Consider the following 16,615-nt stretch of genomic DNA (forward strand, 5'->3'; position numbering starts at 1 on the left):
TCATATCCAAATGGCTCAACAAAGAGAGCAGAACAAAAATCTGCACCTATTATATTGTGAAAGAATTGAAAGTTAAACAAGCTGTTTTCATTACAAAAATATTAATAGTTGCACAACGAGTACTTCCTCTTTCTTGAGCATTTCCTCTAATCTCTGCCTCCTCCCACTCCCTCTATTTGCCGAGATCTTTGGGTAATTTGAATTCTGGCAAAGAGTATATTTAACTTTAATCGAAAGTGAAAGTGTTGGACGATGACTAAAGGGGTGGAGAGAGAGGAGAGGCAGAAGGAGAACAGAAGACAAAGGAGATCTCTCTTAACTGGATCACAGCTAACGCACCATGGTGAGTCCCTTCATACATTCATTCTCTTGTCTACTTTTAAAATGCACTTTGAATGGAGTTATTTTCCTCTCCTGTTCACAAATTAGGCATCGTCACTGACCGAGGTCAACATGTTTGTGGTTAGAAAGAAACTTTCTTGGAACCTCACTGCTTCATATTAAACGGTCTCATCCTCATTCTGGCTCTATTGCATCGTGGTTATACTGGAATGCACCTTGAGTGGATTTTAATTACTTGGGAGTGTAACTGTCTAACTGACTATTGATAGGCAGAAAACACACATCTAGTTAATACAGTTTGTATAAATTGTATCCAAAAAAAGTAAGCATGGACTGCCTCTGTCCTTTTTCGACCCTTGAATTGGATAAAGGAAAACCTTCCTTAACAAACACCTTTAACCAAACATTGAAGAAACCTCAGGACGAGCAACTGAGAAGTGATCACTATCTCAGGACGAACAGACCTGCAATATGTGTTGAGTGTACAGAATAGACCAACACAATTAAATTACAATATAGACAATCCACATGACAACATTCATACATATAATGCGAACATTCGCCAAACACAACCTCCTCAAGCAGGAATCTCATGTAAAGCATTCACACAAATAGGAGAATTAAAGAGAGAGAGAGAGAGAGAGATAATGTTAAGAGCATGTATACACATGCAAATGCAGGCAGTCAGACTCTAGAGGGTTGTTTTCCAAGTATGGAAATCTAATTTCTCTTTACTACTTTGTACCTTTGTGTCATGTTCAAACGAATCTGGCCACACCCCTCTCATTGCATCCATGTGTCTAGAGAATGGGGGAAAAACAGGTTGCTGGGACTGAGCCAGGTGCGCACCATATATTTCCCAACACAAGTTTCAGTCCACAGAGAGTAGAGAAGCCCGGTGCAATTCAGACTCACGACTTCCTCCTGCAAGTTCTGATTTGGGTTGCTTTGTTGATATGTATTGACTGTAGTGAGCATTATGTCGTTGCTCGAAAGGTTTACAGTAAATCTCACTCACTTACTTACAACGTATAGTTTGGACTTCCTTGAACCGTGTTCTGGGTGAACTGGCGCTTTGCACTGAGAGACAGATACATCTGGTTTCATGAAAAGCGATCTCTGACTACTGGGTGACTGACCCCCCCCACAGATACTTCGCCTCCGGGACCAGGACGCTCTCATCCCTCGGCCTCGAGGGACTTTGCCCAAGGTGTGTGCTGTGGCGCTGGCTGCCATGACGGCGGGAGGCGTCGTGTTTCTGTCTCCTGAAAGGTTGCTAGGATGGGTTGCCATGGTAATCCTCATCCTGACCCTTGGCCCCCTGCTGCACGGGCTCTGTCTGCTGGCCGAGGAGATGTTACACCATTCAAATACGAGGTGAGAGAAAACGGTTTGGTCCATCACTTGTGTGTTTTTATTAAGATTTAGAATAAATAATGGTGGTACGTGTTAGCCACTCTGTATTGCTCTCATACAGCAGTCACAGCTGATAACGCCGTCCCGACCAACAGCGCATCTCATATTATGCGCCTTTAACATTCTATAGAAATTAACCTGACACGTGTCGTAGAATATTTTTATGTTAATCGGGAGAAGAGAGTGATATTCGCAAATCAAAATAATCCAAGTCTCCAAATCATTCAAAGTTGTCCTTTTCCATTTATTCTCTTGCAAGAGGGAGAATCCCCCAACACAGCTCTTCACACAGAGACTGCTGGGAGCATTCTTCAACATCAGTTCACATCCTCACACATTATATACACTACAACAGAAACAGTCTCCGCCTTTAGACAGGTCAAAGGTGTCTTACGCTGGTTGATCTGATCTCCCATTTTCCATTGATCTCATTGTCATTCTCATTTACATTAACCCAAACATCCCCAGGACAGAAACAAACCCTCAGTGTGACCCTTTCTGACCTTCCTGTGTCTGTCTTTACAGTCCTCTAAAGTAAACAGTAACTCTCAGTTCCTGATCTGATCATAAATCATGCCGACACAGAGCTATCTGTTCCTACCCCATGTTTGGACAGAGCTAAATGTCCAACTCTGCTCTTCTAATGTTTCTAAACCATTTCATGATACAAATATATATTTTTTACCATTACACACGCATTGGAATAGTTTGGAAAAAGGCAGACACTGACGAAAAGTACTTTTTAGGTGATTGGAGGAACCATCTGTCAATCAAGCCCTCTGGCTTTCAAAACTCAAACGCATTACTCAATCGGACAAGATGGACTTTCGTGTGATATGTGACCCCGGAACTTAACATTATCCCGTCACATCGTGAGAATCCAGCTGCTGTGCATCAAATGACTGTAAAAGATGTCCCTCATAGTGACAAACCCACAGAGTATCATCACCTGACTGGTGTTTGACTGTCTTTCAGCTCAGTGTTTTGGTTTTACAGCACGCAGCTTTACTGTTTTTTATGTGCAACACTCTCATTAGCACCATTTCCAGCCACAGTCTGCAGCTGTTTTTGGTGAAAAACGTTAAAAAATCCTACCGTACACTACCGATGTCAACATTGAGCTCAGTAACGGTATGTTTTAACATATCATTTCATCCTCTCTAAATATATGAAATGTTTCACTGATGTTAAAATGCTAAACTGAGACACGGTAACGGGGTCAACAGTATCCTCCCTGTCTCTACCAGGTACAGAGGCCGGAGGCTGCTGAGCCACGTGCTGCCAGCCTGTGGTTTTGGGGGAAAGACCCTGCTGGCTGCTGGGCTGGCAGGCCTGCTGCTCTACGTGGCCGGACATCCTCTGCCACACAAAGGCCAATGCTGGAAACTCCTCACCCTGACCTCGGTCCTTTATGCTCTGTTCAAAAGCCTGGGAGTCCTGGTGAGGTCCACACCAGACACACAAACACCACTGTCTTTGTTCATCTGGGGCATTTCTCTTCCTCTACACTGAAAGATCTTTAACAGCATGTTTTAGGAATTCATAGTAAAGTCATTTTCAGCGAGCAGGCCACAACATACAAAAGCCCTTTTAATGAATTAGCATGTACATCTCTTAATGAACATTCAATACTGTCACACACACAGTCAGAAATGAGAGACCGGCATTTGTACAACACCTCGTCTCAGATGTCGCTCACATACGGAGCTTCACTATCGAGGCATTTATCCATAAACACGTCAGGCGAGCACTCCTACGGAAGCCCAGTAATTATGTGGAATTATGCTTTGATCTATCATCAGGCCCTGAAGTGGGTGTCCTAATGTTTAAACTGCCTTCCTGTTTACCTGCACCCACACACCAGAGGTGGAGACTACAATTCACTTTGCTGACTCCAGCGGCTTTGAGCAGTTCAGTTCAAAGAGTTGTAGCCAGTGATAATGATTTTTTCCATTGTTCAAATTCACTTCAGTGCATCAATAAGTCCCGTCGGTTGCTGGCAGCAGATGTTCAGTTCAGTAAAAAACCAGACCACATATACAGGCACTGTTTATGAGGGTGATAGCTGAGCAGACAACTATTTTCTCATGATAGTCTTTGGTTTTCTTTCAATCGGCTTTTAACAGGGAACTAAAGTACTCCAGGGAGCTCCACGGCTGAAAGCTACTGATCCTTTCAGTGACACGGTGGTGATTCAGTACTGAGCTTAAAGGTTTTGGGGGTTAAAGATTTGCTCGTACATGTACCGAACACCTCTACCACTCACCCAACACAGCCCTCCGAAAGCCAGCTAGCACCAGGGTCGGGTAGTAACGGGTCACATGTAATCAGGATCACGTAATCAGATTACAAAAAATACGTGACTATCATCAGCCTAGATTGCATATGAAAAAATCTGATTGTAGTTACATTGTCAAGTTCTCTCTATACATACTGTCAAAGAGAACTCTGTACTTTAAAAAGATCCTCCTGTCCTGGACAACTAATAAAAGCAGTGCAAAGGGATTTTCTCTCTCTTTTCACAATCCTGATTAATTTAGATCATTGACTTTATTAGAACGGTTATCAATTGAGAGCTTATATATTGTTACAGCTCAGAGCGCCACGGTAGAAGTGAAAGATATCCCCGTTTTAACAGAAGAGCGCTACACTTGAGACAGAACAGTCCCTGAGTAAGAACACTTCCCGAAGCGTCAGTTGATTGTAATTGATGTGGCATTTCCGGAGTAAAAATAGGCTCCAAATATGTCTTCATCAGCAACAATGACCATAACACTGTCCTCAAAGAATCGCTGTATAATTCTGAAGAAAGCCCACTGTTCCCTCAGACTCATGACAGAAACTTCCGGCATTATAGATTCAAATCCAGCTCAAGTTTGGGTGTAACTGTGCTGTTGAATTATATCTATAAATATATTCTGCCCACACAGAGTTGTGTCAGATAACTTTCAAGTGTAGCCAGATAATTAAAATGACATCTAATGTAATTATCTAATCTGAATACTTCTGGATTACTTCAAAACAGAACATTATTGCAGTTTATAGGGAGAAACAAAATGAATAATTGGACACAACCACAAAGATCCACAAACACATCAAAAGATGTTCAATGCAAATAAAATGCATTTAGCTTGTACTATGTGTATTCCACATGTGGGATGCTGTCCACATGGAGGACTTTGATCGTGTAACATGCTAACATATATTTTAAAGACATAATCAGAAATGTAATCAAGTAATCCTTTTCAATGTAACTATGTAATGTCAGAATATCTTTTAATAATCTAATCGGGGCTGATCATAGATGCTTTTTTGTAATCTGATTACGTAATCCTAACTACATGTAGTCCCATATAAAGGCAGCAGGGGTGCAAGGATGCCCTTTTCTGAGGCAGCTCCTGAGCAGAGGTGAGGGGTATTGACCTCCTTCTGGCTGTTTCTGTGGTTGGTGTGCAGGGTCCGTCGGAGGTGGAGGTGTCTGACATCTGCGAGGGCAGGAAGATGAACGTGGCCCACGGCCTGGCCTGGTCCTTCTACCTGGGCTACCTGCGACTGGTGCTGCCACGTCAGTAACATCAAAACACACACCTCCTTATATTTGGGATTACACTCGATCATTTGTATACCAGTTAGTGGTACTTCTACAATTTAATCCATTTAAATATATATACGGTCTCTGCCTGTTAAGATGAGCTGTCACTTGTGCTACACAACCCTCAAATATTCATTTTAGGGGATACTTGAGTTGTGTTCTCTGTCCTTTGTGGTTTATAGGGTCATAATAACACAACTTGCACCGCATACTAGTGATTCTAGAGATCTGAATGAATAATGTGTGTGTGTGTGTGTGTGTGTGTGTGTGTGTGTGTGTGTGTGTGTGTGTGTGTGTGTGTGTGTGTGTGTGTGTGTGTGTGTGTGTGTCCCTTCAGGTTTAGAGGACTCCATCAAAGCATTTCGTGACACCCGTAAGGCCTTCTGTGGTCGTGGCTCCAGGAAGCTCCTCATCCTCATACCTCTCAACGCCAACATTTCTCACAAGCTGGAGGAAGAGGACGACAACATCCAATTCTATGCCAACCTGCCCAACAACGAGATAGACAGGGCAGGCGTCCGGGGGCGGGTCTACAAGCACAGCGTCTACACAGTGTTGGACGAGCACGGGGAGGTAAAACAATAGTTACAGAATGACACTGAAGTGCTTACACACATTCAATAATAGCTGCATACCAACCATCCATTCTCTGTAGTTTTAAGAGTCAAAGGTGGCTGAAAAGATATCCCATCATGCATTGGGGTAAAAGGGAAAGTCTATCTCAGAGCTGTATACTTTTACTGTTTTACGTCATGGATCTTAAATTGAGTTGCAAACTGATGAAGGTACCCTTTTACATTTTAAGCAGATTATCAACAATCACATTATATTCAGAAATGTCTCCCAGGTGCACAAAATGAAATAAGGTAATCAGAGAACCTGCAGTGTGAATGCCACTGAGCTCCAACTCACTGTCTCTCTCCTTATTGCCGGCGCGAGTTGAAAGACTTAGCGTGCTGACATCTTCTCCTTTGATCAGATTTGTAAAGACTGCACAGCAGAAATGCGACGGAGAGCGAGAGAGAGTCACAGTAAAGTGACAGACTCAAGGGGCTGTTTCTGTATATTTTCTTCAATATTTCATGATAGCGCGTCAATGTGCTCCATATTCAACCATGTTTGATGTGACAAATCTAAGAGCGATTGTACTCTAAACCGCCTCTGTAGTTCAGTCGGGGGAAAGGAAGTTTGGGAGGCATGAAAGCCGTCTGAGTTTCAAGTGAGACCGGAAATAGCCACCAATTATATCAAAGTGATTGCCAGAATGGTGTTATGGCTGTGTTTTACAGTTGCAGTCACCATATAGAATAAGGGGATGATGAATGTTTGACTGTTGACCTCTGTGCTATAAGGAATGCTTCAATCACGAAATGACTATTTGGACATAAATCACTCACTGAGTGTTAACTTGAATTCTTGAAGAAAACCCTTGATGAATTGAACAAAATGCAGGCCAGGTTTACGAACAACAAAACAATGTAAAATCTTACTGTGTTCAACATTTCCGTCATTACAGTCTCATGATACGTGCATGAGACGAAAGTGGAGGAAAGTGTTTTAAACAGTAAGAAATTGGTGTTTGGCAAGAATATATAACGACGTACATAACATGTAGCCTATTACTACTTTTGATACTATAAAGTGAGACGATGTGACTTTTGAAAGTTGAGGAAAATCGTCTTAGCCTGATGTGTAAACTAATGTAAGTTACTAAACCCTGACTGCTGTACTGTTAAGACTAATTTATTGCCTCTCTAAACATAACGCCGAATAAGACTTTTCTGACCTATTGTCTTAAACATTCTCTGAGAATATAAAAGAAATCTGAGACTTTTCAACGCAGACAATTTGAACTTTGAAATCCCCAAAAGAGAAAACAAGCAACAGAGAATAGTAAAGCATCCAGCATGCTGTTTCCCTTCCACAGCACGGCATGAGTACCACCTGCTGGTTCAACCTGAGAACTCACCAGTTCTGCTTTAGTAAAGCGTAGTAACAGCACCATCTACTGTAAAACATGGCAATCAAACTGTTCTGGTGCCAGAGTTCCACAAGCTTTTAAAGGATTATTTGTCCATGTAATATATCTATGTCTCAGTGTCTGCGTGTGTGTGTGTGTGTGTGTGTGTGTGTGTGTGTGTGTGTGTGTGTGTGTGTGTGTGTGTGTGTGTGTAAACAGGCCCATGAGTGTGTGGTGGAGTATGCAACGCCTCTGCTGACGCTGCACAGCATGTCCCAGGAGAGCAGCGCTGGTTTCGGGGAGCCTGAGCGTCGACAGCAGGTCCTGCTCTTCTACAGGACCCTGCAGGAAATACTGGAGCACTCGCTGGAGTGTCGCAACCGCTACAAACTCATCCTGCTTAACGGTAGGAAGACAAGCCAAGTGTGTGTGTGTGTGTGTGTGTGTGTGAGTTAACTTTACACACACCTGGCGGCATCAGACAGACTGCTTTTAGGGGGATTTCAGCTTTTAGCTCATCCGCTTTCCCACAAGGATTGACAATCAGGATTTGTGTATTTATAGATTGTTTTGCTGTGTCTGTGTTTTTAGAAAAGGTTTTGTTGACACACACACACACACACACACACACATTATGCTGCACAGTGTGTGACTGAAATGAAGGACGGAGGTCAGAGTATCAGTTAAGAACTTTTCTGCCGTTGGTCCAGTTGTCTCTTTGCACTGGCAGTAAGAAACTCACTCCCAGTGGGACTTTTAACAGAAGCGTCAGATCAGATCAGTACCGTCTCAACGTGGACTTTCGAAAAGGAGTGAGACAATGAAAATGATTAAACGCTGAAACCGGCCATAGATCGTGTCCTCTTCTTCTTCTAGATGAAGACGAGGACGACCCTCGCCTCCTGTCCAAAGCCATCCTCAAACACCTGCAGCAGCAGGAGAGAGAGGAGTTCTGCCTCACCCCGCCTCCTCAACAGGAGATGGTGCACCCCCTGGCAAGAACATGGAGCGCCATGCCAAGTGCTCCGTCCATGGCTGGTAACAGATACCCTGAGCCCATGAGCAGGGAGCCTACGCTCATGTTCAGCCTGGACAAACCTCAGCCTCTGAAGGAACCTGTGGAGAACACCGACCACTATCGAGGAAAACTATAAACACATGCTCAGGCATATAGGAACATAAACACTGTTCTATCCACTGTTATAATCCACTGTTGTAGTCCACTGTTATACTTTATTCTTGTATATAACAAGCTGATAGATTAGATACAAAAAGTATAATCTGTCTGTGTCTGAATTCATAGATATAAAAAAAATGCAAATCTTTGCTTTATTTGTTTGAGTTTATTTGATCTTTTCTACATTTCATTTGTTCGGTGAGCTACCGGAGACTCTGGGCAGCTGCTAGTCCTGACCAGTGACAGGAGGTGCGCACAATCGATAGCAATTGTGAAAACCATCACAATATGTATTGACTTATCTTTCTATGAAATGGCTCTGGGTGCAAACGGATGAATGGATCAGGCTACGGCACTGAGATTCAAACAGTGTGTGTGTGTGTGTGTAGTGGAAACACCCTGAAGGTTTAGTTTGGAAGAGCAAACAGCAGGTGGCGTCCACTCGTCCTGCTGCTGCTACCAGTTGGTCCATTCAATGGTCTCAGACTCAAAGGACGGTCAGCGTTTAGCTATGAAAAGCTGTCTGCAGTTCACCTTTTAATATCACCTCAAGGATCTTGCAAAGGGATGGGGACAGAAGCAGGGTTAAGATGCAAATGTTTAGTGTATAAAAAATATTTGAATTCATGCAAATATTGCCACAAATTGTGCAAAGGTGTGAGTTGAAGCAGTAAAAGCACAGAAGGTTTTATGATTGTATAAACAACAGTTCCAAGAAACCTGACACCACGCCTGCTTATCTGCGTCTCACATGAGCACACGCACACGCACACACACACACACACACACACACACACACACACACACACACACACACACACACACACACACACACACACACCTCCTGACAGCTGAAACTGCAAGGTGAGGTTGCATCAGACATGTTTACAGCCCGTCCTTGTTGACAGGGCAGAGGAAGGACGGAGTCATTCGATCCAAACACGTGATTTATGACGTGCAATTAAAGACAAAATAGAAATCAAACCATGGAGCACAGTTTTACACCTTCCTGCTGATGGCTCGCATCCACACAGGCCATGACCTGTGTTGAGGGGCCACAAGTAGACTTGGTTTGAAGTGATCCACACAATCTGAACACATTTCAGACACCGCTGCTTTCAAGTCACTTGCAAGCCTTCAGTTAAAGCCGTTCACCATCCAGTCGTTGCCTTTACGGAGCTTTCTGTGGAGGACAATCTCCTTTCATTTGGATACATTCATATAAAAACAGTACTCAGCAGCACACAATGCATAGGGGCACTCACACATATGCTGTATTCATAAGTCAATAATTCAGCTGGTCCATTCATTTTGACATATTTGAGTAATTTGTGCAGTAAAAAAACTAAACAACCCTGCTGTTTCTCAATAGAGATATGGGATTGGTTTCTTCTTTCCATTTTGTGTCACCGCTCAGCAGACCATAATGTAACATGAGTAAGGTTTTTGTAGCAGGCTGCAGCATCATTATATCTGTCAGTAAGCCGTCCGCTTCAGGCAGTTACTTCATCAGGCCACTGATAAGAATTAGTGTTGTGACTCCGTTCCTTTGTGTAAGATAAAGACTTTTAAAAAACAAACAAACACTCGCTCTCTGCTGCAGGCATGTGAGTTTTAGTCACGGCTGCAGTGGCTGAGGGCTGCCAGAGACAGGTGTGACCTGTTCTCCACCAATACCACTACATCACAGGCAGCTGACATCAGCTGACACACTGACTGGAAACACAGACTATAGTTACAAGTTTACCTTCTAACAGTGACTCATTGTTCCCTTAGTTGGCCATGACTTCATCAAATATTGAACCGGTGACCGCAATTATTCAGTTTGTAATGATTGTTCAAGTGAAATGTTTTCGTTTTTTGTACATTAAAGTCAAGACATTTCGAACTGACAGATGTGGAGAGGACATGCTTGTTCCACGGTTAAATATATATAACACTAGACTTGTGTTTCAGACGCGAGCCCAGAGTCAAAGTCACATTTTACCCACAGGCAATATTGGTGAGGTATAAGTGAGCACATACTGGCACTTCACTCCGTAATTCCCCTTCAGCTCCACAGAAAGACACTTCCTCCTCGGTGGTGAGTGTTTCTGACGGCAGCGTTTCATCTGAACCTGATTGGTTAGCAGAAGTGATGTCACAGCAGTAAGATTTACCCAGAAGGTGAGTCAAGCGTGAGAGGTTAACTTGTAAAAAAATTTTTTTTGGAAAACTACCTTCCTGCTCAGTGCCTGCTGTCACGTCAGGCCAGTGGGGCGGACTTTGAGGTGAAGCAATGACTTCATTGTGAAACCTGACAGCCAGACACCGGCTGAAGAGACTGTTAATGTGACTATTCACCCTGAAGCACTCTTCCACTATTAACCCACAACACAAATAGATTTATGTTTCTATGTTTTAAACAATCATCATGTTCTCAGGTGTCCCAGATTAGTCACTGACTACACGTTCTCAATTTATCAATGTGGCCTGATACATATATACACTTTATTTAAGTAGTACACTAACAAAAGCACTTTACTATCAAATTAAATAAACTCAAATCTAAAGACTACATTGAAGTTAACAATAAAATCACTAATAAAACTGATTGGGAGTCAGTGAAAGGCAGCTAAAGCCAGTTTACATTCCCTTAATGAAGAAGTACAGTATTTCTTATTATTTGTCAACCAGTTGGGGATCTATTTGGGGTGAATATGTTCTGTGGCGGTAGGAGTCGCATACATCTTAAGCAAAGAAAATATTCCTGTGTTTAGTTTCTACACGTCCGATGCTCCACCAGGTGTGGGTTTGTGTGTCAGACCCTGTTACTCACTATTGAGTGAGGCAGGGCTCCACAGCGTCTAGACCCGACATGCTCTCACACACACACACACACACGCTCGCAGGAATTTTATGTGCATACACTGAAAGCAGGTATATGAGGGTTTGATTCACTGGTAAATTACATTAAAACACTAGCTAATGTGGCTTTTTAAGATCCAACCAAGAAGATAATTTGATGGAACTATTACAGCGTATTTTTCAAAATAAAATCCGTGGCAAAGTCTGTTGTATGCATTACAGGCTTTTGTTTCACGAGGAAAACTGTAAAATTCCATAACAATGTATTAATGGAATGTATATGAACTGATCAAAGTTCATTATTTTGCACTATGTCAACTAATTATTGTACATAAAATCATATTGTTTATTTCCTCCACTGTTTATTTTAAAGTTAGTTTCTGTGTAGCTTCTCTTAGTTCATCAACATTTCAGGCAGACTAAAGCTAAAACTCCACCTGTGGAAGATTTGCCTGCAGCTTCAGTATTGTTCCATTATTTTTCCTTCAGGCCTGAATGACATGATGGAAACTTAACTCCTACGTCATCCCGTGGTTGTCAGGGGTTTTTGGTTTTGTGTTGTGGAGGACTGTAGAGCAGCTCTCCCTCCCGTTACGATCAGGCGTTTGTCAAATAAAAGAAATCAGGTGGGGCACTTCCGCCTGTCTGGGCTTCAGATTTAAAGATGATCATCTATTTTCACTCAGACCACTTTATGTGTGACCTATATATTAGTCATCAGCTGGTAGATTTCCATTGCAGCCTAAATGCCCATTCAATCTTTCAGTAGTTTTCAACTGAACATTTTCACATCAATGATGAACAGTGGTGGAAGTCCTAAGAAATACAACAATAACAAGCTGCTCTATTCAGTGTAAAGGCCCTGCAAAAATAAAAGACATTTTAGAGAATGAACTTTAGGTTTCAAATGTAAAAACCTTCATTATGCAGAAAAAGGGCCTATTGAGTGTTTTCTATTCATTACTTTACTATAATAAAGTCCTTATAGTATTATATATTAGCTTCAATTATTTGATCCTCTGTGACTCGATCTTTGGAGACATTGAAGATTTATCACAAAACACAGTTTGCTTAAAACCTTACAGCAAGTTTAGGTTACAGTCGAAGAACACAGTGAAAGGAAGAAGTTATTTATTTATAACTTTACTATAATATAGCATATACAAGTATCATATACCAGCCAATATTATTTGATCATCATTACAGGTGTGCCTGACCACATTGATTGAAGGAACTTTGTACAAAAACAATAAAGGTGGTGCAAAATGTGTTAATGTTAATATGTTAATATATAACAAAGAATGCAAAAATAGACGTTTTGATAAAACTTTTGGAGAACTATCAAAATTAAAATTCTAACTATATTAAAGTATGGATTTCAAAATTTCAAAATGTAACTCCTCTCACAGTGTTAAAACTAAACACTCCAAGCTCCACTACAACAGATACTGTCTCCACTTTCAAAGGAGAAAATAATACAAAATATAATATAATATAAATCATTAAAAACAGTAATCAGATTACTTTGACTCCTCAGTTGGTTGTCATGCATCTAATTCACTCACCCTTCACCGTTCTAACATCACATGAGGTCTCTGCGTGTTCATCACCGGCTGTGTTAAGGTGTTTCAGCAGGTAAAAGGACTACAAGGTGTCAAAATTAACTTTCATGAATGAAGTCAATCATCTTGATGAATAAATAATCTTCAGGAGCAGCAATCACTGCGTGTTATGGGTTGCAGGCCTGTTACTGCTTTAAGGACATTTAAACAGGTAAATGTGTTGGACTTGGTTAGAATCGAGGGCACAAAGCAGGTCAAATAATGCTGACTCATAATGTGAAAGAGATGAATCAACCTACCCGTAAATCTTCAGAATGACGGTGTAGTTTCTAAATATAATCAGATTTGAGACATATTAAGATATTAGACATACCAAACATATATTATCGGATAAAATTCATTGCTTATATAACGTACATTTCATGCCAGATTGCTAATCTTCAAACAGACTTATCTGGTGGGCATAAGTCTGGAACGTTGTTTCTCTGACGTTTTTAAATCTCTTCATCTCAACTACTCAGGTGAGTGGCACGACACACACACACAGAACTAGCACACACAAGTGTTGCGTGTCACACGAGAGGGAACATTTCACTGCATGCAATTGACATTTCTTACGAGACTCTTTTCACTGGGCTCCAATACAGGAATCATGACACCATAATGTAGCTACTTCAGCTGTAAAACCAGGTATTCCCAACATCCCTACTATAGTATGTCATGCCTAGAATGTCATAGTATGCCATGAAAACGGCACAAAACATATTTAGATAGTTAATCATATAATATAGTATGCCATAAAAATGTAATAGTATGCTGAAAGAAAAATACAACTGTCAAAAAAAGTCAGAATGTCAATGTATAGTATGCCAAAGAAATTGAATATTATTGTATTGTAAGTTAGAAAAAAAGTTATATGAAATACGACGAAAGAGGATAAAATAGTATGTTATAATAAATGTCACAGTATAGCACTCCAGGAAAATGCCATAAAAAATAGTATGCCAAAATATGTCATAGTATATTTATGAAAAACTAATGAAAAATGTATGTTGTATTCGTAAAATATGCCATAAAAATATATATATTATTATAATATAGTTATAACTATCTTGGGTCATAGTCGTCTGGTATAGTATTAACATAGTAATATTTTAACATGTCTTAAAATGATAATATAGCATGTCATAAAAAGGTCCTAAAAATGATCATAATAGCTATATCATAAAAAATGATCATACAATGACTTCTGTAAACAATGACTTTTTAAATTATTTTGATATACTAAAGACTTTTGATTACTTCTTTCAACTTACTATGTTTTGACTTTATTATGTTTTATTATGACATTTCTATTATTATTTGTAACTTTTTTCGGCATAGAACATTTTACGACTTTGTTTCAACATGCTATACTCGGACTTTTTTCACATTGCATTCCCCAAAAAGAGAAAAGCTGAAAGCAAAACCAAAGGCTTTAATGGACAGTCAGACTCTTATATCTTCATTCTTCTAACGGGCAGTTCATAACCAGGATGTCTCACGTTCAGAGACCGTGGCGATTATTACATGCGGCAATGTGACGCGGACACTACGTGACAAAGCACAACACGTACCCACTCACATCCGAAATGAAGACAGAAAAATAAACTTAAAACTTAAAATGTAATTTATTCTTGAATGCAGCCCTTATTTTGCTTGAAACAAGAGAAGAACATTTATTTATAATTAGAGTATTATTTATAACTCATCCAGTTCAATTTGAAAACTGACAATACATATTGTTGAGATATTATTCAATTGAACTTTCTTTATTTGATTTCACAGTCAGTCAGTTGTTGACTCAATACAGACGCTAATACAACTGTTGGTGACTTCAACATATATTGGGACTAAATCATAGCGCAAGTTAGTCATTATTGTGATGTTCCGGACCTTTTCTCCCCTCAGGGGTCCCCTCACAGGATCCGGACCCAAACGCAGTTGCAATGCAATGCCCAGACATGTTGCGTGAGCCACACATCAGATCGGGAACCTTCTCGATTGAACCGGTCAGTCACGCCCACACGACTGATGCAACCCGCCGGTATAAAAGCTGCGCACTCACCGCTCAGCGCTGCGATCGCAACAAAGTGAATACATGGAGAAGACACAGAGCCAACGTCTGGAGGAGACACCGGAGCTTAACGAACACAAATCAGGATGGTCTATACCGCTGTGCTGCCCTTTGGACTCGGAGTGTTGGAGGACGAAAGCGTCGTAGAGATGATCGGAAAGTATTTCCTCCAGCTCACGTCCCCGGACCGAGAGACGAGCTCAGCCCGGCGGGGGAGCGTCGAGAGCTGCGACGAGAGAGAGAGCAACTCGCCTTGTAAGTCGTTTAAAAAAAAAGTTGAACGTAGTTTTGTTAAAGATACACAATTAGGCTTATAATAAAAAAAACAAGTCGAGATAAGTACTACAGTAACATAGTCGTAACCAATAATCCATTGGCTGATCGTTCTGATGTAACTCATGCAGGTCTCTGATCAGCTGATGATAGGATGAGCTGTTCTCCTCTTACCTTAATTCTGATGACTCGTGTATTTCAGTGCAGTTTTGCAAGACATTAACACATGATTATGTAAACGTGTTGAGGATCAGATTCTTGCTTTAGTTCCGATTCACTGTACTTTCATGTGACGTGTGTCATATCACTGGCAGTCCCTCTTATTAAAAAGATGTTGTGACTGAGACGGGCACATCTTCTAACACCTCTGGTATCCGTCTACAGTTGCCAACATGGACGCCGGTTTGGAGCACGAAGAGCGGCTGCTGCAGCAAGACGTGACCCGACAGATCGAGCACTGCCTGACGGAGGCCAAAGCCTCCACCCTCCACTGCCAGATGTTGCTGCTGCCTCGCCAGATGACCGCCAGGGTGGGCCAGGACGTGGTGCGCTCCTCTGTCGGCGAGCCCTGCGGCCTCCGGGGCGCCTCCATCGAAGTCTACGTGGACGGCAAAGATGGCCCGATGTCTGCGGGGAGCATCCTGCTGGACCCAAGCGTCACCCCGACGTTTGAGCTGTCTGTGATCTTCAAGGCAGACGGGGACGGTGGCTGGCCCCCGCTCAAGCACATGTTCGATACCAACAAAGTGTTGAAGCTGAGGCCGGAGTACCGGCTGGTGAAGAGGAAGCTCTACTCCTCAGCCAGCCCCGTCATCCACGATTTCAACTAAGGAAGTTCAGAATGTAAACCCGTTTGGCGAAACCTCTGGTTTGTTTTGTGAATTTTTATTTTCAACGTTTGTCAGGCGGCGGTTCGGCCTGTACTGCACTGGAGTTTTGCCGCGTCATACTTTGTACCTAAAGAATGGGAGTGTTCGTTATTCATGTGTGAATGTCTGACTTGGGAGCAGGAGGTCAAGCGGCTTGTTTATCTGATGAATACAGTATTTTTGCACAAAACAGATGAATGTTAAAAGTGTTCATTTAAAAAGCTTCCTTCCAGGACTGGGCGGGTCTCACTCCTGAATTGTGCTGTACTTTCTATATTTATGCAATTGTAAAATAAATGTTTCACACCACGATGTCTTGGTCCTGTGCTTGCATTTGAAGTATACTTCTACACACTTTGTACATAGAGTATGCTAAATGTACTTGTGTGTACTGTAAAAACACACTTTACCCAGCACACATACCATACATATTCAAGACTCCTTCAATACTGGGGCCGATA

The 16,615-nt window shown here is 41.6% G+C and overlaps 2 protein-coding genes across 2 annotated transcripts; both read left to right on the forward strand.

Moving 5' to 3' along the window:
* The first annotated feature begins 272 nt into the window (after nt 1–272).
* On the forward strand, nt 273–8,604 carry sting1 (stimulator of interferon response cGAMP interactor 1). Its single transcript, XM_079167677.1, has 7 exons — nt 273–343; nt 1,493–1,719; nt 3,006–3,198; nt 5,215–5,323; nt 5,688–5,923; nt 7,530–7,716; nt 8,187–8,604. The coding sequence occupies exons 1-7, from the start codon at nt 341–343 to the stop codon at nt 8,462–8,464; spliced, it is 1,233 nt and encodes a 410-aa protein (XP_079023803.1). The 5' UTR covers nt 273–340; the 3' UTR covers nt 8,465–8,604.
* A 6,423-nt stretch (nt 8,605–15,027) lies between these two features.
* On the forward strand, nt 15,028–16,460 carry LOC306702352 (DNA damage-inducible transcript 4-like protein). The gene is made up of 2 exons (XM_079167944.1): nt 15,028–15,267; nt 15,670–16,460. The coding sequence occupies exons 1-2, from the start codon at nt 15,099–15,101 to the stop codon at nt 16,113–16,115; spliced, it is 615 nt and encodes a 204-aa protein (XP_079024070.1). The 5' UTR covers nt 15,028–15,098; the 3' UTR covers nt 16,116–16,460.
* The last annotated feature ends 155 nt before the right edge of the window (nt 16,461–16,615 follow it).

This window comes from Pholis gunnellus (assembly GCF_910591455.1).
Source record: "Pholis gunnellus genome assembly, chromosome: 10".
NCBI classification, from domain to species: Eukaryota; Metazoa; Chordata; class Actinopteri; order Perciformes; family Pholidae; genus Pholis; species Pholis gunnellus.